The 21,318-nt window shown below is 37.3% G+C and overlaps 1 protein-coding gene across 1 annotated transcript in view; it reads left to right on the top strand.

The window, feature by feature from the left end:
- The window catches only part of COL6A5 (collagen type VI alpha 5 chain), a 90,626-nt gene extending 70,151 nt beyond the window's left edge, over positions 1-20,475 (top strand). The window contains 5 exon segments of the mRNA XM_033212692.1: positions 9-99; positions 2,626-2,837; positions 16,888-17,574; positions 18,957-19,053; positions 19,758-20,475. Coding sequence (XP_033068583.1) covers positions 9-99; positions 2,626-2,837; positions 16,888-17,574; positions 18,957-19,053; positions 19,758-20,073 — 1,403 coding nt within the window. The 3' untranslated portion in view covers positions 20,074-20,475.
- Positions 20,476-21,318: the final 843 nt, after the last annotated feature.

Raw genomic sequence — 21,318 nt, 5'->3', positions numbered from 1 at the left:
CTCAATAGGGGGATTCAATCGGTACCCACCACCGATGCTTGAGGATGCCTGTAGTCTCATCAATTTAGAAGGAGAGAATGATCGAAATGATGGTTTCCAGTGAGTTAGAAAGCTCTTATATTTACAAGTGACTGTTAATTGGCTGATGGGAGTATAACTGGTTAATAACACTTTATTAGGTTGAGTATGCTAAAAGGTCACTGAAGTAGACTTTTTATGCATTCCATTTTCCATAGCTGAAATTACATATCAGGTATGATTTCCAGTTTGATATTTTTATAACATCATAAGCTTTATTACAATTTTGCCTTTAAATTCATGGTTTCTTCAGAAATTCCTGTATTGAAATTTACCCCAGAATAGAACCTACAATTTATCCTCGATCCACCTCAACCTCACTTCTTATTTCTCCCAACCATGAGTTCTGGTCACACTGAACTCTTACCTGCCTTGTGTGAATTATCCCGTTTCACACTGCCTGGGACTCTTGCTCCTTTCAGTGAAACCCTAGCCGTCTTTCATGATCCAGATTGAAGCTATCTTGTGTTTGAAACCAATGTTTACTCCCCATCAAAACCATAGTCTTTTTTTTTTTTTTTTTTTTTGCACTGCTGAGGCACTTATTAGGGTCTACCCAGGGTCTTGTCTTGCTGAAGTCTGAGGCTACATATGATTCATGTTTCATCTCCAAAAGTTAGCATAAAAGACTCCACAATATAATAGTGTATATAATGTTCCTTGATATTGTATCCTAAATAAAAATATAACTAATTAATCTGAATGAATCTTTGCTCTGAAACGGAGTGAAAGTGGCCCGTCTTGGTTGCTTTCTTCTTTTCTATGTGCTTCATCGAGCTTAGATCCCTGAGACCGTGTTTAGACCCAGGTTTAGACCCCGGTTTAGGCCCAGGTTTAGACCCACAATCACCCCATCTTCTCAAATTGCAATTAAGTAAAAGAGCTTCTCAGAACAGATAAGATCTCTTTGATACACCCAGGAGCAAAATGGAAAGGTGAGTTCTCCAGAATTCATGCAAGCACATGTTCCTCTAATGTCATATTTCATTTACTTGGTAATTATGCAGGGAAGCATCTAGCAGCCAACACCTTCTGAAGGACAATGTGGCACTGATCTTATGTGAAGCGGTGTTTCCCAACCTTGAATAAATCATAAAGTCGTTGACAAGGGAAACCAATCCTATAGGATGGCAGACAAAATATAATGTTATTTAAACATTTACAAACACAAATCTAGCTGTAAATATTATGCACTTATAGTTCTTATGCAGCTGTTAAACCAAAACAAGTTAATAATCAAATCCAGACAAACTCAGTGAGATAAAAATTTTCAGCACTAACTTAATGCAATGAATGATTCTTCTTTGTCAAAATGGAATTTTTAAAAACCAAAAAAATGGTAGATGTTGGTAAAATATATAAAATATGGTTCACGCTGCAGAAGAACATCGACATGCAGCTTGCCTACTCTGTTACATGATGACATGATTCCCCACCACATATCTTCACCTGCACTACTGCAAAATTATTCACACAGTGTGCCATCACACATGATATCATTTGATTTTCTCTTGGTGTGAACGTATTATTTACGTATTACATCTGACTTTGCTTCCTCTCCTCATTAACTCTCAACAGTTAAAGTCATATTACTGGGTGCCAAACATTAGTATCAAATGCAAATGCAAACACGGACATTGAAATTACATAAAATTGCATAATCAAGAATAAACTTCTATTGAATATGTTTTACATCATCAACCAAATAAAAACACAAAACTCTCAAATTATCACAGAGAACTCTTAAACTGCTATGATTATAAATGTAGACACTATTTTAAGAGGCACTGATATGGGTTATGTTTTATGTAATCTTACTTTCTCACAGCAGTGCTTGGTAGATTAAGTTTTTTCTGCATTTTCCATGGTGATTGGTATCAATCTGAGATATAATATGATTGTTCTAAATGCTTGTGAGTTTCTTTTCACTTATCTAAAACTCTGTACATGCTGGACATGATGGCTCACACCTGTAATCTCAGCAGTTTGGGAGGCTGAGGAGGGAGGATCACTTGAGCCCAGGAGTTCGAGACTAGCCTGGGCAACACAGCACGACCCAATCTCTACAAAAATTAAAAATTAGCCCGTCATGGTGGCATGAATCTATGGTCCCAGCTACTCAGGAGGCTGAGGTGGGAAGATTGCTAGAGCCCAGGAGGTTGAGGCTGCAGTGAGCTGTGATTGCACCGCTGCACTCCAGCCTGGGTGACCCTGTCTCAAAAGAGTGAGTCCCTGTCTCAAAAAAAAAACAACAATAAAACTCTACACAAATCAAACTTGGTTATTCCAAAGTAGTACTTAATAGCCTCTAGACAGATGTGAGAAAAGATAGAATAAGTAGAAAATTTTATCAGAGTTTTAAAAAATAATATGTATAATGAATCTCAATGAATTATTTGATTGAAATGGATTTATATTTTCACCACCCAATTGGTTTTTTAAGGAGATAATTAAATAACTATGTTAAATGTTAGGATTTTTTTATTTGCCTCCTTCTCTAAAGTTATCTAGACTCACCTAAAGTTTTTTTTTTTTTTTTTTTCCTAGATTTACTACTGAGCTACAAGAAGATTTTTCAGGAGAGAATGACTTCATTGGCCAAGAATTAAATTCTGGGAGAGAATCATCTTTTGTAAAGATAGAGGACAATGGAAGTGACTATTTGGTTTACCTTCCAAGCCCAATGTTTGAGCCACAAAAATTAATGATCAATTATGAAAAAGATAAAAAATCTGCAGACATTGCAAGTCTCACTTCTGGTAAGAAAATGAAAAGTCATGGTGGAAATGTTTAAATAGCTGGGATCCTCATCTTTTAACACTGGTAGAAAATCAAATAAATTAAGGCTGGTATCTAAAGCAACTTTTTTTAAGTTCATTATGGTAGATACAACTTCTACTTTTATTGAAATTGAATGGTGACAGGCACTGCTAGGGAGATCACTGATAGAACCTCTCAGAAATGTCCCTGATATTCTCACCACGCTTAAGATTTCTCTAGAATCCACAGTTTAGAAGGTTAGTATGGTGTAGAAGGAAGCAGTATAGTGAACATCAGAGCAAAGGAGGGATTAAAATGACTTTTTTTTTTGGCGGGGGAGATGGAGTTTCATTCTTGTTGCTCAGGCTGGAGTGCAATGGCATAATCTTGGCTTACCGCAACCTCCGCCTCCCGGGTTCAAGCAATTCCCTTTAAAATGACTTTTAAAAGTTGGCCTGGCCAGTGTTCCAGAATTTGTGATAATATGAGAAAGTATGTTTTATTTTTGTGGTACCCAGAAATGATAGATCATAAACTCCCTTGATGCCTACTCTATACATTTTAATGGCAAAGCAATAACTTTTGTAAAAATGTAATAATTTCAAACAAATCAGATACAAAGGAGTATGTCTGTACTTTCATTAAAAAGTGTGACGGGAGGTAGGAATGGTTAATGGGTAGAGAAAAAGGAAAGAAAGAGGAAGAACTTCTATCTGATAGCACAACAGGGTAACTATAGTCAATAATGTAAAAAAATTTAAAAATAACCAAAAGAGTGTAATTCAATTGTGTAATACAAAAGATAAATGATGATTCTCATCATTCCATGATGAGAATGAGGTACCCCATTCTCCATGATGTGATTATTATGCATTGCATGCCTGTATCAAAACATATTATGTACCCTATCAATACACACACCCACTCTATACCCACATAAATTAAAAATACATTTATTTTCAATTCCAAAGAGACTATTCAGCCATTCCACCTATGCATCTGGAATCTTCTAAAATGCTTATTTGGCAGAATGTCAGCATTTTAAGCATTGTTCCAAAAGTATCATATGGTAGTTAGAATAGGTAAGTACAAGAGAAAAAGGGGCCAATTTTGTACTATAATATTCATTCTTAGTAGCTTCCCCAGATAAAATTTTTTTCTTGGGTTTAACACTTACATCCCCACAATTATTTCTAAAATATAAATATTTGAACCTTATCTTTAAAACAGCTAAACTTACCTTTGTACAAGCTACAATTAAGGATAAAAAAGACAATCATTAGTTGAAAAATAGGCACCTTAGCTCAAAAAAAGAAGTGATGCAGTAAAACTAGATCTATGTAGTACCATGGCATTAAGACATTCAAATGTGTATTTTTTTTAGTTAAAACTTTTTTTATTTTCTTGTAGACACAGACTAAAGAAGAAAATTAAAGATTTGTACCTTTTAATGGATATTAATTGTGCATGTTCATTTTAATGAATAGCAAATTACAGTAGCCTTCAAGGCACAAGAATTTGTTATGGTTTGGTTTTAAAAGGGGAAAAAAGAGAAGAAGCGGTGTTTTGGCAGAGGGTTATAGTATCAAATTGTCATTTGTGATAGGTTTGTTAGAGCGAAGCATTCCAAAGTCTAGTAATTTAGAAGCTTAACATTTTCAGGAAAGACAGATATGACTGGATATGAAAGGAAGGAAGGAAAGAAGGGCATCTCTGCAGCCATTGTTAATGACTGATGTTCAGTGTAAAATAAAGACTTTTCATTGGTTTTTTCAGCTCTCTGAGAATCAAGATATGTGTAGTTAGTGTAAGGTCCCATTTGGCTGAAGAAATAATTGTTCATAGCTCTAGCAGGGAAAGAAATGTAAATCCTACTGCACCCAGTTTCTCCTGCAGTGAGTTGAAGTATGCTGAGAGTTCTGGGGATGATTACGTCAGATTGGGATAGCCTGGCAACACTGAGTGTTTCCGACAGAAGCATAATGTGTATTTTTTAATCCTTTAAAATAAATGTGAGTCTCAGATCATAAGTGTTTTCTAGGAACTTTGTGCTATTCTTTTCTTTCTTTCTTTCAATCATCTTTAGCCAGTTGCCAAAAACTGCTGAGAACTTCCTGTATAGTGTGCTGTCCTGTAGAGTGAGTTGTAGTTCAGATATTTTATTCAGTCACTCAGAAATGAGCTTTGATAAGTTCCAGATGTATGGCACAAATAAAAGGTTGGTAAGTTTCATAAGCACCTCCATATGCTGTGTTTGTTACCCATTCATAATTTAATTCTTTTGGCTGATGGCTGATCTGTCTGCCCTTGAACTGAAAGGCTGGGAAAAGTCAGGAATCTTAACCATTTAAGAAATTTGTAGTACCCAGAGTCCTGTGAGCTGGCAATGAGTTGTGTATCTCCCTCTTTCAAAAGAAGCACAATCACTGACTATCTTCTTACCTATGCCTCTTTCTCTGTTTCTCCCCATCTGCTCTGGTTTGAATTGAAATCATCTTCAATTCTATCACCTTTCCTGGCCCTCCTTTTACTTACAGCAGCCCAAGGACAACCCATATCAGAATTACCTGGAAGCTCATTATAAGCACAGATTCCTAAGCCCTCCTGATAACTACTGTTTCATACTGAGGAGTGTGAATGAGGAGGAGAAAGCTACAAACTTTATAACCACTGTAGGTAATATTTGTATGCCCTCAAGCTTGAGATCAACTACGTCAATGGTTCTCAAAGTGTTGTTCCTACACAAGCAGCATCAGCATCACCTGGGAACTCATTAGAAACACAGATTCTCAGCACTTGTCCTGGACTACTGAATCAGAAATTCTGGGAGCAGGACTCACAATCTGGGTTTTAACAAGAAGCTCAGGTGATTCTGATGTAGGCAGAAGTTTATGGGTCACCGCACATTTGAACATTTTGGTGTGCCAGATTTAATCTGTGCTCTCAATGGAGCTGAAAACAATTGGGTATCTAGAATCACAGAATAGAAATGAGAATTTGTGTTGCTAAAGAGTTCCACGTGAAGTAGATTATAATTTTGTCTTATTCAAGAACATCCATCCATCTATCCATCCAACATCTATCTGACAAAACACATTTAAGATCTAAATATGTAGACATTATCTAGAGATACTAACAAGCTTTTTGAACATAACATCTGCAATACAAAAATCCCTTGCAACATGCAGTCCCTTCTAATTACTTGCCACAAAATGCACTTTGTTCTTCGACGTTATGTAACTTTAAAATGGGTTGTTTAATTCTAATTAAATTGCAACTATTGACCCACTGGTAAACTAGCACTTTCGTCAAAGATGCTGTATTATGCTTGCAGGTATTTTCTTGTGAAATGTTTTTTAAATGCTATATTAACCAGTACTTAAGATACAGCTAATCTACTTTCATAATTAAAAAATAGGATAATTTGTAATGCATTTTAAATACCAACCCAAACGCAGCCTAGGGCCTGCTCCTAGCTTTAAGCAGCCCCAGGCCTTAGGATAACTTCAGCTGATGTTCTTTTCAATGAGCTCATTAAGAAATGAGACGCAACACTTGCTGCTTCAGACTAGGCTGGAGTTTTGCTTAAGGGAATTTACACAGGTTTTGTTTTTCTGTTTAATTTTTCTAACTTTACTCTTATTCTGATTTATAAATTGTTTTGGTTTTAGAGCCAATATATATGTATTTTTTGCTTTGAATTACTCCTAGGATAATAGAACTGGAAGGGTATTAGTGATGACCTGGTAAAAACTCACCTGGGAGCAGCTCTACCCTACCCCACACAAGGGGACATGTTGCAACGTCTGGAGACATTTTTTATTGTCAAAATTGGAGGACCCTACTGGCATCTAGTGAATAGAGGTCATTGCTAAACATTCTCCAATGCACAGGACAGCCCCTCAGAACAATGAATTATCAAGTCACTCTTAAGGGAAGTGTTTTAGAAGAAACCTCATGCCCCCAAGTTTATGGAACTGACAGACTCACTAGACAGGCTCTCTACTGCTACACCCTGTCCACTGTTCCTTATTAACTGTCCAAGATTCTACTATATATTTTTTACAAATGATAAAAGTACTATTATGCCATATAAAATTCAAATACCAAGTTTCAAATCAAACAATTTAGCAAATTGAGTTATTTTTAATGCATAATACGTTCTTTTGTTTTTCCATAGGCATATAGGTTTACAGTTTTATTTAATTGCATATCCTGCTTTTCATACGATATTATGTCACAACATTTTCTATATTACTGTAAGCTTCATACTGATTTTTTTTTTTTTTTTTTTTGAGACAGAGTCTCGCTCTGTTGCCCAGGCTGGAGTGCAGTGGCCGGATCTCAGCTCACTGCAAGCTCCGCCTCCCGGGTTTACACCATTCTCCGGCCTCAGCCTCCCGAGTAGCTGGGACTACAGGCGCCCGCCATCTCGCCCGGCCAGTTTTTTTTGTATTTTTTAGTAGAGACGGGGTTTCACCATGTTAGCCAGGATGGTCTCGATCTCCTGACCTCGTGATCCGCCCGTCTCGGCCTCCCAAAGTGCTGGGATTACAGGCTTGAGCCACCGCGCCCGGCCCATACTGATTTTTTAAATGTTCTCAAAATGTTCCTTTTGAGGAATGAATGCATGTATTTGACCATTTACTTTTTTTGAACACTTGGATTGCTTCTAATTTTTGCTGTCATGTATCAAACTTGAATGTATATTTTTACTTGGGCTAAATTTAAATCTGCACTGGAATAAAATGCAGCAGTATTGGCTTCTGAGTCATCGAAGGAACATCAGCTGAATGTTCTGCTTTCCTATCAGTACACTTTTCAAATAAGAAATCAGCAGCAGAATTGTAGTAATGTCTGGATTTTAGTAACATGTTTTAAATGTTATTATATAATAACATGTTTAAAATGTTAAGAAATCTTAACCATCGTGTTGCTCTTTGTGAAATAAACTGAGTCTCCCATTACTTCATTTTAAGCTGTAAACTGAGATGGCTACGCTTCCTTTTACTTGGCAATTTGTTATTAATACTGTCATTATAGTTTTGGTTGTCTTCCATGAAAGTTTCACATGTGAACAAGACGCATGTAAACTGAGGGTTCAGAATAAGCGGACTATCTGAATTCAGACGTACACTGACATTGCTTCTGTATGTTTTGTGCAATCATTTGTTGCAACTAATGAATGTTTTAGAGTGTTGGTGGCATTTTATGTCATGTGACCCTTTCTAATGGAATAAAAACTGGGTACTTGAAGTATTAAGTAGATGATGATGGTGGTGATGGAGGCGGTGGTGATGATAGCATTGGTGCTGATCATGGTAGTAGCAAAGATGATGGTAGTGAAGATGTTTGCTGTTGCTGATGGTTGTGGTTGAGGTGGGTGGTAGGGATGGTGGTGGTGATAATATTCGTGGTGATGGAGATAAAAGTATGAAGGTGGGGTGGTGGTGATGGTGGTAGTGATGATGGTGATAGTGAAGAGGTGATAGTAATGGTAATGATGGCAGTGGTGTGGTGGTGGTGGTGGTACTGGTGATGGAAGATATGATGGTGGAGTGGTAGTGAGAGTGGTGGTGATGGTGATGGCTGTGGTGGTAGTGGTGATGGCAAGTTAGTTGGATGATGGCAGCCCTCATGGAGGGCTTACTATATGAAAAGACTCTTAGATTTTTGCATGAATTTTTCCTTAACTATTCAGACATTCTTTCATATAACAAATATGTCTTTGGCTCCTGTTCTGAACTAAGCCCTGAAGTGGACTTTTTGGGGAAATTAGGGAGATTTTAAAAAAGACTCAGACATAAGCTCTGTCTTCAAGAAACTTGTCATCTGTCAGGTATATTCTGTGTGTGCAAAAAATGACTACTTCAATTCAGAAAATATTGAGTTTAATTTTTTAAAAATGTGGCATGCTTTGGGGGATCAACATTCATTCCATGCAGGACACCTTTCAAAGTATTGCAAACACAGTATCACTTTTTTTTTTTTTTTTTTTTGAGACAGAGTTTCACTCTTGTTGCCCAGGCTGGAGTGCAATGGCATGATCTCAGCTCACCGCAACCTCTGCCTCCCAGGTTCAAGCAATTCTCCTGCCTCAGCCTCCATAGTAGCTGGGATTATAGGCATGTGCTACCACGCCCGGCTAATTTTGTATTTTTAGTAGAGATGGGGTTTCTCCATGTTGGTCAGGCTGTTCTCAATCTCCTGACCTCAGGTGATCCACCCACCTCGGCCTCCCAAAGTGCTGGGATTACAGGCGTGAGCCACCACGCCTGGCGAACACAGTATCACCTGATTGATAAACAATGAATGAGGAATAATAGTAATCACAGAAGCTACTGCTTATTGAGGGCAACCATGGGCCAGCCACCATATAAGCACTTTATAGACATGATTTTATTTAATCTTTATTAAATTAAATCTATCATTATTTCCTTTTACAAATGAAGACACTGATGTAAAGGTTAAGAACCTCACACAAATTCAGGTAGATTGTAAGTGGCAGAGCCAGGATTCAAAAACATGACCATCAACACACAAACACGGACTTTTAACAACGTATGCCATGTTGCCTGGTGATGGTCATTTCTGTATTTACAAATGAGGAGATATATCCTATGGCCAAATTTGAGTATAAACTAAATCACTAAATCATGTAATCATAGTTTTTGTGGCACAATTCTATTTTTAAATTTAAATTAAAAAAAAACCTTCTTATAAACTCATCCGGAGGCACAGAGCACAGAATAAATAACTCCATTAAAACCAACCTGCCATATCCCAGGTCATTTGGGTGTAAATGACTCCTAAGGCGTGCATCGCCTTTTCTCAGTGTGCTGGTCCCTTTCTGCAGACTACTGTTTCAGGGTAGGAAATGACCCACAAGACTCACTCTTATCATCTAAATGCCACCTAGAAAAATCTAGGCCCAAAAGACACGAATTATAAGTCTTTGGAGAAAAGGATGAAATCTATTTTAAGGCAGTCATCCCTACTTATTCAGGTAAATGAGGAAAAAGGACTTCAAACAGCAAAACAAGAGAATTTTTAATATGTCTATATTTCCCTTAGGCATAAAATCAATGACATCCATCAGACACATACGTATTTGTGCCTGCCTCCTTTGTTGCCCCAATTCATGCCTTTAGAACTTGACCAGTGACTTTACCAGACAGGAGGGGTGATGGGCCTGGGCTGGCAGTGATAAGTGGAGAGGTGTATGAATGATTACCTACTCCTTGAAGTTAAGCATGTGTCAACACAACAGAATGAGAGTTCTCATTTCTGAGAGCATCTGTACACCTGTGCATGTGTGTGTAAATTAGACCAGCTGACTTTGCTTTTTTCAGTAGAAGTCCTGGTTTGGATAATATACTGTCATGGGAAGGATTTTCAGATGCCTGAGACTTTTCTTTGTTTCTTTCTAAAAATTATATTTGTGGAGTAATTAGGATATGCAAAGCATGGTGCAAACTTTAATTTTCTCAAAAACCTTGTAAGGTTGTGGTATATTATTACATATTTTTAAGGTAATGAAACTGAGGCATGGAGAAAACTCAGGGTCACAAAGTTAACAAATGACAGAGTCAGGACTCAAACTCTGAATATTCTGCTGATAATCACTGTTCTACAATGCCTAAGAAGAGAAAAATTACAAATTGCATTTAATTCATATGTAGTTGCTTACTTTTGGAAGAAAACATTCTCTGGTGGCTTCAGCCAGAAGGAACAGCCATTGACTGAGAAGCACATTTTTCACACCAGGTCCCAGGGCCTCAAGCGAGCTGGTTGATGAGTCACTTCATGTTTCTGCTAGACTCCCATCTCTAATGACCAGTTCTTCTGAAGGAGCTAGACCAAGCTGGGTTCAAATCCTGCCTCTACCACTTATCAGCCATCCTTTCTTAGCCAACTCATTCACCCTTTCCAAGGCTTGGTTTGCTCATCTGTAAAATGGAAATGGTGATTTTTCTACCCTCATAGTGCTTCAAGGAAGATTAAATGAAAGAAGACAAGCATAGAGCTGAGCACAAGACCTGAAGCAAACTAAATGCTTGATTAAATACTAAGAAAGTAGAAAAGCCAAAAGAAAGTACTGCTAATCTCATGGGAAATCATAAAAAATATCAACTTGGAAAATATTAGCGACAGTTCATCTGGACAGAACCTCACAGATCAAGTAGCCTCAATTGTACATGTGGCTTGCCTATGAAGAACACATGGTTAATTTTGTTCCCTGAACAAATTTCAAAGCAGGCCACTGGATAATTCATGTATATCTTGAGATTTCCCACAAATGCCATGAAAGGCAGCATAGCAGCCTCACAGTATATCTCATCCCAGTCCAGATGGCCCAAGTCCGTTAGAGCCTCCCTTCTCTAAGTTTCCTTTCCAGCCCCGCTTCTCCCTAACATTACTGGAGCACATTTGGTGTTGTGGCTTGAGTCATTGGCCAAAGTCAGGCTACTCTCTGGGGGTGCTTCCCTGGAAATTCTGCTGAATCCCTAATTCCTTCCAAATCTTGCCCATAGGAAAGTAGGTCAGCTCCCCTTCCTCTGCCATTCTAAGGAAATTCTTTCACAGAGTTGAAGATGAGAATTTGGCTGGGTTGACATTTCCAGAAAATACACAGCACCATTGTGAGCTATGGGTATATTTTATCCACACTTCTGCCAGATTATCTTGAAAGAAAATATTTTTGAAGACCTTGTCTCCCTAAGTAAGATGAATTATTCTCCAAGTAGAATAATCACACCTTGGGTTTGAGTAAATTTTAGAGTTTTCAAGGTACATCATCTACGTTTAGCCTCAGAGATTCTCATTCTAGTCCTTTAAGTTGGGAAGGGACCTATTTTTAGACATTTTGTAGATGAAATATACCTCTTTAGAAAATAGTTCTGAGGGGTATTTTAGAAAAGGATTGAGATTTTGCTTGTTTATAAAGAAAAAACTGGGAAAACAGTAATATTTCTGGTATGGGCTTGCAGAAAAAAATTTCACTAACATGGTAAGTTAACCCTTTTGCTTCTACTAGAATATTTATGAATCTACTAGAATATTATGAATATCTTTTTCTTTTTCTTTCTTTTTAGAGATAGGATTTTGTTCTGTTGCCCAGGCTGGAATGCAGTGGTGTGATCACAGCTCAGTGCAGCCTCAAACTCCTGGGTTCAAGCCATCCTCCTGCCTAAGCCTCTCAAGAGTAGCTGAGACTACAGGCACACACCACCATGCCCGGCTAATTTTTTAAATTTTCTGTAGAGATGGGTCCACTATGTTGCCCAGGCTGATTTTGAACCCCTGGCCTCAAGTGATCCTCCTATCTCAGCCTCCTAAAGTGTTGAGATTACAGGCATGAGCCACCACACCCAGCCATGCTTTTCTTTATGTTTAACAAACTGTGTTGGTTGGCCTTTTTAAAGAAACTGAAATGCTGTAGTTGAAAAACAGAGATCATGGTAACATCACAGGTAATGGTTAGTCAACTCCACAACTCCAAAAAGGATCACAAACTCCAAAAAGTTAGAAATGTTCATTTAATTAATCTTCACAGTTCCTAACACACTATGGCTGAGAACTCTAGAAGTGTTTTTGGTGGTGATGTGCAAAGAATACAAAATACATGCTGTGGTCTGCACTTCTAGTTTCATGTTTGGTTGTTTAATCAGGGACCTCAATCTTGACCAGAAATTCTAAGAAGAGTTTGCCACTGGGTTCCTGGTGGAGAATAGGAGGCCCATAAATTTCAAACATGCTTGTGCAATGCAAAATCCTGTTCAATTACTATAAATGTATTTAGTGATAAAGGAAGAATGTGGTGTATATATGACCAGTTCTTAGTCCTTTGTAAGAAGGAAAAGAAGCATCTCAAACAAGATGGTCAGTTCTCATCTTTTAGAACTGCCCAAGATGGAGTAAAGTAGTTGAATTTACCTCACAACTGTAATAAACAAAAGATAAAAAATAAAATATATGAAATAACAACTTTTAAGACACTGGACATTAGGAAATGAAATACAGTAATCTTTAGAGAAGGGAAACAGATGAACGCTACAAGTGCTCCGGCTTATAGTCCTGAGTACTCTCAGGCCATGGTACAAGAAGAGGGCATTGAGGAGGAGGAGCCCAGTGAGCTCCTGGAGCTGAGGACTCAGAGTTGAGAGAACAGGAGGCCCAAGACAGTGAGAGCTGACAGGGTGGGATACCAGAGAGGGATAATTGCACAGAGAGTAAACCCCGGAGGTCTGCAGAGGGTCTCCCTGGGTTATTTAGGAGAGTGTTGACAGCACATGCATGTGAAGGAATTACCTTAGACCAGGAAAGAACCCTCTTAAAATAGTGCCATTTACTCAACAGGACTAGGAATCATGTTTTTTTTTCCGACCAGCAAGACTGGAAAAGAACAGAATTCACATAGTAATGGGGAGAAAACTTAGGAAGGTCTTAGCTCAGCAATAGGAAATAATTAGCCCTGAATTAACCACTGCTTTAGACTCACCTAGCAAATCATAACAGCAAGATCCAAAAGGATCAAACTCTTTCCATGCAGCTTAACTGCCTTCCAGAACTAAGCACATGGATATTTACAAGAATACAAAAGTATTTCACACCTAACAAGGAAAATTTCACAATGTCTGTCATAAGCAGAAATGCACAAAACATAATGAAGAGTATAATCACTCAAAAAGAAACCACAACAGACATAGATGTTAGAATTAGCAAAGATATCAAAACAGTCATTGTAACAGTATTCAATATGTTAAAAAGTTAAGTGGAAACATGAAAGGTATAAAAAGAAGATTCCAATAGGATTTGCAGGGTCGAAAACCATTTTGTCTGAGATGAACGATACACTGAATGGGATAATGGCAGATTAGATTTGGCAAAACAAAAAGATTGGCAAACTTGAAAACATAGCAATAGAAATTCTTCAAAATGAAACACAAAGGAAAAAATATTAAAAAAATGAAAAGAATATTAGTTAGTTTTAGGATCTTCTCCCAATAATTGATTAAAAAAAAAAAATCAGCAGGAATATAGTAGGCTTGAGCAGCACTGTCGACTAATTTGACCTAACTGACATTTGTAGAACACTCCATCAACAGTAGAATATATAATCTTTTCAAGTGCACAAGAAACATTTACCAAGATAGACTATATTGTGGACCATAAAACAATGCTCAACATTTTAAAGGATTCAAGTGGTAGCAAATGTGTTCTCTGACCGAAACAAAATTAAATTATAAATCAACAGCAGAAATATCTTTGAAAACTCCCTAAGTATTTGGAAACTAAATAAAGCACTTTCAAATAGTCTGTGGTCAAAAAATAAATAAAAGGGACATTAGAAAGTATAATATTTGGAAATAAAAGAAAATAAAATCAATATGCCAGAATTTGAGGTTCCGTTTAAGCAGTACTTAGGAGGAAATAAATAGCATTAAATGCCTATATTGACAAAGAAGAAATGTTTCAAATCAATGATCACAACTTCTACCTTAAGAAATCAGAGAAAGAAGAACTACATAAACCCAAGGTAAGTGGAAGAAAGAAAATAGTAAAAATGAAGTGGAATTCAGTGAAATTGAAAAAAGAGAAACAATAAAGTCAATAAACCCAAAAGTTGTTTCTTTGAGAAGATCAATAAAATTGATAAATCTATAATCAAACTCACCAGGAAGAAAGAGAAGACACAACTTCCCAATATCAGAAATGAGAAGGGAGATGTATTCAAGGATATTAAAAGGATAACCAGGGAACATTATGAATGATCTTTTTTTTTTTTTTTTTGAGGCAGAGTCTCGCTCTGTCGCCCAGTTGGAGTGCTGTGGCGCGATCTCTGCTCACTGCAAGCTCCGCCTCCCGGGTTCACGCCATTCTCCTGCCTCAGCCTCCCGAGTAGCTGGGACTACAGGCGCCCGCCACCACGCCCGGCTAATTTTTTGTATTTTTAGTAGAGATGGGGTTTCACTGTGTTAACCAGGATGGTCTTGATCTCCTGATCTCGTGATCCGCCCACCTCGGCCTCCCAAAGTGCCGGGATTACAAGCGTGAGCCACCGCGCCCGGCCATGAACAATCTTTTGCCTATAAATCAGCTTAGGTAAAATACACAAATTTCTCGCAATGTATAAACGACCAAAGCTTACTCAAGAAGAAATAACCTAAGTAGCCTTATACCTATTAATGAGATTGAATTTGTACTTCAAATCTTCCCATAAAGAAAACTCCAGATATGGATGATTTCACTGGTAAATTCAACTAAAAATTTAAGGAAGAACTAATACCAATTCTATGAACACTCTTCCAGAACATTAAAGAAAAGGGAATATTTCACAACTCACTTATTTCATTTTATTATTTTTAATTTTTATGAATACATAATAGTTGTACATATTTTTAGGGTACGTGTGATATTTTGATAGAAGCATTCAATGTGTAATGATCAAATCTGGATAACTGGGATATCTGTGAATAAAATGGTGGTTAACAGAAGCTAGGAAGGCTAATAGGGAGGCGGGAATAAAGAAGAGCTGGTTAATGGGCACAAAATACTTATTAGAAGGAATAAGATCTAGTGTTCTCATGGTTAACAATAATTTATTATATACTTTAAAGTTAACACCAGTTAGCAATAATTTATTGCATATTTCAAAATAGCTAGAAGAGTAGATTTGGAATGTTCCCAACTCATGTTTTGAGGCCAGATTACCCTGATACCGAACCCAGACAAATACATCGCATGAAAGGGAAACTACCGACCAACTACAGAACATCGTTCATAAGGATGTGAACATAGATGCAAAATTCTAAAAAAAATTTTAGCAAGTTAAATCCAACAATAGATTTCCAAAGAGATAATATGGAATTTATACTGGAAGGCAGGCCCATTTAACCATCAAACATTATCTAATAAAGCATTTTCACAGTTAATAACTTCACGCATGGTGGTGGGGTATTTTTTTTGACATTTTATTTCTATATTAGGTTTATAGTATTAATAAAGGTTGACTCATTTGTTGTTGTGAGAATTAAAATAATGTAAAAGTATCTAACAAAGGGTTGAGTAGAAATGGAGATCAATACATTTCTGCCAGTTAAAAATCTACTTTTTCTTGATTAGGTTTACAAATTCACTTCTTTCATAAAACCAAAGAACATTGGCCATCTACTTCCTGTCTTTCCGAGCTGGCATTTCCTGTTGCCGCCTCACCAATCAGCCATCATTCATATGATTGTAGACAGGCTTCATGATCCCTTAGGCTTGGAGCAGAGCTACTTGAAGTGCTGGTCTGCAGCAAGATAAGAAGCTTGTCTCAGAATATAAATCAAGACAATGTTTTCTTCAAAGAGAAAGTCTTGCTATGAAAATAAATAAATAAATGTCAGCTGAACTAATCAGTGTGCTTAGTAATATAGTTGACTTACATCATGGTGCAAACTCCTTACCTTAAAGTGGGCTGATGAACTGTTTGTAGGCACTTTGAGTACCAGCTTCTTAGAGTATGTCATATCTCACACAGCATTTAGATTCCAAAGTCAGCACTTGTTTATACTTGCTCTCACGACATTGCTGTATGGTATATATTTTGAATACATATATAAAGGTTTTTGTGCTTGTGCCACCAATAAATGTAACTTTAGTATCTATACTTTCTCTTGAGGTCATTACATATAATTAAATTTCATGCAAATGTGTACTCCAAGTTTTTTAGCCATGTGGAGTACATTAAAAATGAATGTTTCTCATCCTGCATATTAAAATCACTGGAGGATAAATCAATCCTTTCACAAAGATCTGAGATAGGATAGCAAATGGGTTTTTTCTTATGTGACAATATGTGTCAAATGATAATGGCTCTGCATGTGCTATGTGGGTACAGATTTGGAGGGTGCATCTGGGAACAAGCAATGTGATTATTGATGTCTGCCATGAGTATGGAAATGAAGCATGGTAATACCCTCATGCTGTGTATTTGCCATCTATGACTAGGAGCTCCAAACTTATCTTTCATTAAAAAGAATGACTTGAGTTATTCTGTTGCAGGACATGAAAATTATGGCAGAAAAGAAGAACCAGATCATACTAATGAACCTGGAGATGTCTCTCTTCAAGAATATTACATGGATGTGGCTTTCCTTATAGATGCTTCCCAAAGAGTAGGAAGTGATGAGTTTAAGGAAGTAAAAGCTTTTATAACCTCAGTGCTTGATTACTTTCACATCGCCCCCGATCCACTGACCTCCACCTTAGGAGACAGGGTTGCTGTCTTGAGCTACTCTCCCCCAGGCTATATGCCTAACACTGAAGAATGCCCTGTCTACCTGGAATTTGATTTGGTTACTTATAACAGTATACACCAAATGAAACATCATCTCCAAGACTCTCAACGGCTCAATGGAGATGTTTTTATTGGCCATGCCTTGCAGTGGACAATTGACAATGTCTTTGTAGGAACCCCCAATCTGAGGAAAAACAAAGTTATCTTTGTAGTATCTGCTGGCGAAACCAACCCTTTAGACAAAGAAGTCTTAAGGAATGTGTCTCTGAGAGCCAAGTGTCAAGGCTACGCCATATTTGTGTTTTCCTTTGGCCCTAAACACAATGACAAAGAATTGGAAGAATTAGCCAGCCACCCTCTGGATCATCACTTGGTCCAACTTGGCCGAACCCACAAGCCAGATTGGAACTATATCATCAAGTTTGTCAAGCCATTTGTCCATTTAATCAGATGTAAGTCATTAATTCTCTGATTGCTTTTGCGATAGATTTAATGTCTCTGTGTACAGTCCATCAGCAGACTTAGTAAAATGATCCTCACTTCAGTTAAGGGTGGTAGAGTATAAGTGAGTAGGAGGGAGTAAAAAAATCTCAGAGAAAATTCCCAGATTTTTTGACCATGAGCCTTGCTGCTGCACTGCCAAAGTTTTAGCCAGGAAATCCTCAGATGGATGAAAAGTGCCCTTTAGCCCTAACCTGTGAGTGTTTACTATGTGTCAGGTTCTTTAAATTGATTGTGTCATTTAATCTTCAGTGCAGTCCTCAGAGGAAGGTATTCATAACCCCATTTTGTAAGTGAAAAGATTGACATTCAGAAATGTTAAATAAACTGCTTAAAATCTCACAAGTAATAATTAGTAAATTCTAGACTCAACCCCTCACATTCTGACCCCAGGGCTATGCTCTTGTCTCGTAAATCATACTTTAATTACTAAACCCTTAGCAAGGTGTACTGCTGTAATAAATAATATCGCAGTGACACTGCCCTCCACCTACTCCAAGGACTTCTATTTTGTCTTGTCATTATAAATTAACCTTAGTTCTGACTTGAATTCTTATGAGCCATAGGGACAAATCTCCTCTAAAGCCTCTATTCCAGACAGCTGGCAGGGATTTTTAAGGGTGTCTTTACACAGTGGGGCTTTGAGGTTGGCTGCCCCAGCCTCTGTCCATGTGTTGTGACTTTAGACAAGCATATATCAGCACATCCAAAACCTTGTAACATCAAACAAGTCCTAGCCTGTGCTGGGAATTAGGAATGTGACAGAGGTTACATTGAATGGTCTCTGCCGCTGCTGCAAGTTTACTAGAGAATCACAAGGATGCGGGTTTCCTGGCATGCGTAAAGCCCCAGGGCTTACATAATTCTCAGGAATCTTGGAATTTAGCAGTTATATTTAGTAGCAAGTAAAAATGTGACTTCTCCCAACCCCAAGATAAATAGGGCAGACAATTTCAATAGCTAATAGAGTCTTCTCCCAGAACTTAAAGTGTAATTTCAAAAAATAAAAAATAATTTTTTTAAAAAATAGAGTCTTCTAGAAAGATCCTCCTTTTGTAGGGAGAGAAACAAATGATAGGAAGAATTTAGAGATGTCCTTAAATTATATCACAAATTTGTGATAGAGCATTGGAATTATTTATTCATTGACTGGCTGTATCTTCTTGACTCTGCCAAGAACAATTTCCATGTTAGAGTGTGCCTATTTTGCCAAGTCCGTTATAGAAGTTGTTCCTGAAAACACTGCCAACCACATGAAAATATGAACTGACTTTGGGTGAGATAATAATGTAGATGGGTAAAATTTAGACTAACCAGCCCACTCTCTCTCCAGGTGCCATCAACAAATATCCCACCAAAGATATGAAAGCCACATGTGTTAACATGACCTCTCCCAACCCAGAGAACGGTGACACAGAAAACACTGTATTGTGAGTTGAGAAATTCCAAGTTTGCATCATACCACAACTGGAAACAGTCCTTAAGAAAACTGTGAAACGAACAGCATTTTAGTTTTCAAGATCCAAGTGTGTGTGTGTGTGTGTGTGTGTGTATGTGTGTTTTAAATGCTACTCGTTTGTGATGATAGCACAGATCTGAAATTAATCACAGAACAGGACTTATATTTGAAAGAACTATGTTTCCATTTTTGTTTGTTTTACCAAAAATGCCTCCTATTAGTACCTTTTCAGTAACTAGATAACGTAACTCTAATATTGGTTACTGCCAAAACAGAAAACTTATATCAAAGATTCCATGTAACATTTTTAGAGCAGAATAAAAACATAAAAACAAAACACGACATTTGGCCATTTAGAAAACAAAACACATATGAGGATTGGCAGGAAGGATTCTTTCAAGTTTGATTTTACAAAGTACAATCCTAAGTACTCAATGAAAATTTAATGATAGAAATTATATTGGTTTGGAATTCTAAACTGCAGAGACAAATGTCTAATTTCCCTTCAGAATATTAGAAAATTGCACGAGTCAAATTTCATTTGTGAACTGCACTTGGACTATTCCAATCACATACATAAAATGGGTTCCTCTTATATGATCTGGTGGTATTCACATTTAATCTTTCAGGGGACTTGGCTAACTAATTTTTTATCTCTCTTCTCTATTACTTCAGACTTATTCCTGGGATATATGAAATAAAGACAGAAAATGGTGAGCTGTTTGATGAATCTGATTCCCAGGTGCAACATTTCCTTGTATTAGGGAACAATCATAGTAATGGTTCTGGGACAGCTACTGATTTGATGCAGAAGTTATACCTGCTCTTTTCAACTGAGAAATTGGCAATGAAAGACAAGGAAAAAGCACATTTAGAAGAAATTTCAGCTCCAGTGGTTGATAAACAGCAAGAAAAAGAAGGTAATCTTGAGTACCATAGAGTTGAAGACCCTCAAGTACCTTTGTTTGGATTTTCCCCTGGTGGAAGATGAGCAGTTAGAATTCACTAGGAGAGGCAGAGATGACAGGATGAGGATAAAAGAGGGGCTTATCATCTAAGGATCCAAGGGAGATAAAACTTCAGAAAGGCAAAAAATAGTCTTTGTTGACATATTCAGAATTACAAGCAGGTATAAATGCTTGGTGTGGAGTCAGGAAATTGGGAAGTGGGAGGGACAAGAACAAGGACAGCAGGTCCCAAGTATGCAGGAGCAGCCCTGCATCTTTGTGCAAGATCGGGGTGAGGGGGAACTGTGCAAGGAGCCTCCAGAGTTTTAATACTCGATATCTGCTCTCTCCCTTAGCAACTAGAGCTTTTTTGGTTTGAGATGGAGGCCCCTAGCTGAGCCTCAGCCTCAGTGGGAGGTGGAGAGGACAAGGCCACCATGGTTCTGAGATCTGTGTGGAGACTGTGGGCAGCTTTATAGGCTGGGTGGGGAAATTGACCTACAGCTAAAAGCAAAATAGGAGATGGAGAGCAGGAAGCTATTGGCTCTACGGCAGTGATTCATAGTCCTTTCTGTGTCCCAGAGTCATGTGGGAAATGATTTTAAAATAAATATTCCTGGGTATCTACTAAAGCTGAAAATATGTATATCCAATGACCCAGCAATTTTACTTCATTGTATATACCCAATAGAAATATACATATTAACCAAAAATTATGTAGTAAAATGCTTATAAAAGCAGAATAAAAAAAAAATTTGGGGATATTTGTATAAAAAAATCCCATACAGGGGCATGTATGTATACTTCAAAAAAGTTTATATATATATATAAACACATTTATAAATATAGATATAGTTAAAGCTCTAGATATATACACACACATACATAAACATATAGTTTTAGATATGGGTATAATTGTAGGTATATCTATATGTAGAGAGAACAAAATCAGCAAAATGATGGAAAATAAGAAAAGTGAATATAGAGAAAATAGGAAAAATCCAGACACACACAGAGAGAAGATAGATATAATAAAATAAAAATTAAATATAAGTATATTGAAATACCTGGTTCTCATCAAAATGGAATAAGTTCATTTTTGTTTCAAAATGGAATGAGCCCATATCACTTATCTTTTCCACTGATTACAACTGAAAATTCTGGATGAAATACAAAAAGCAACTACCTGAGGACTCTGAAAAGTAAGCAAAAGCACGTATATTGTGAAGGGGCATGAGTTTCTCATTTTCTTTTCCCTTTTCTTTTGAGGCTTTATGCTGAGGGCAAGC

This window comes from Trachypithecus francoisi, unplaced genomic scaffold (assembly GCF_009764315.1).
Source record: "Trachypithecus francoisi isolate TF-2019V2 unplaced genomic scaffold, Tfra_2.0 Lachesis_group0, whole genome shotgun sequence".
NCBI lineage: Eukaryota > Metazoa > Chordata > Mammalia > Primates > Cercopithecidae > Trachypithecus > Trachypithecus francoisi.
Note: the sequence above shows the minus strand (reverse complement) of the source record. Positions and strands in the feature narration are given on the sequence as shown.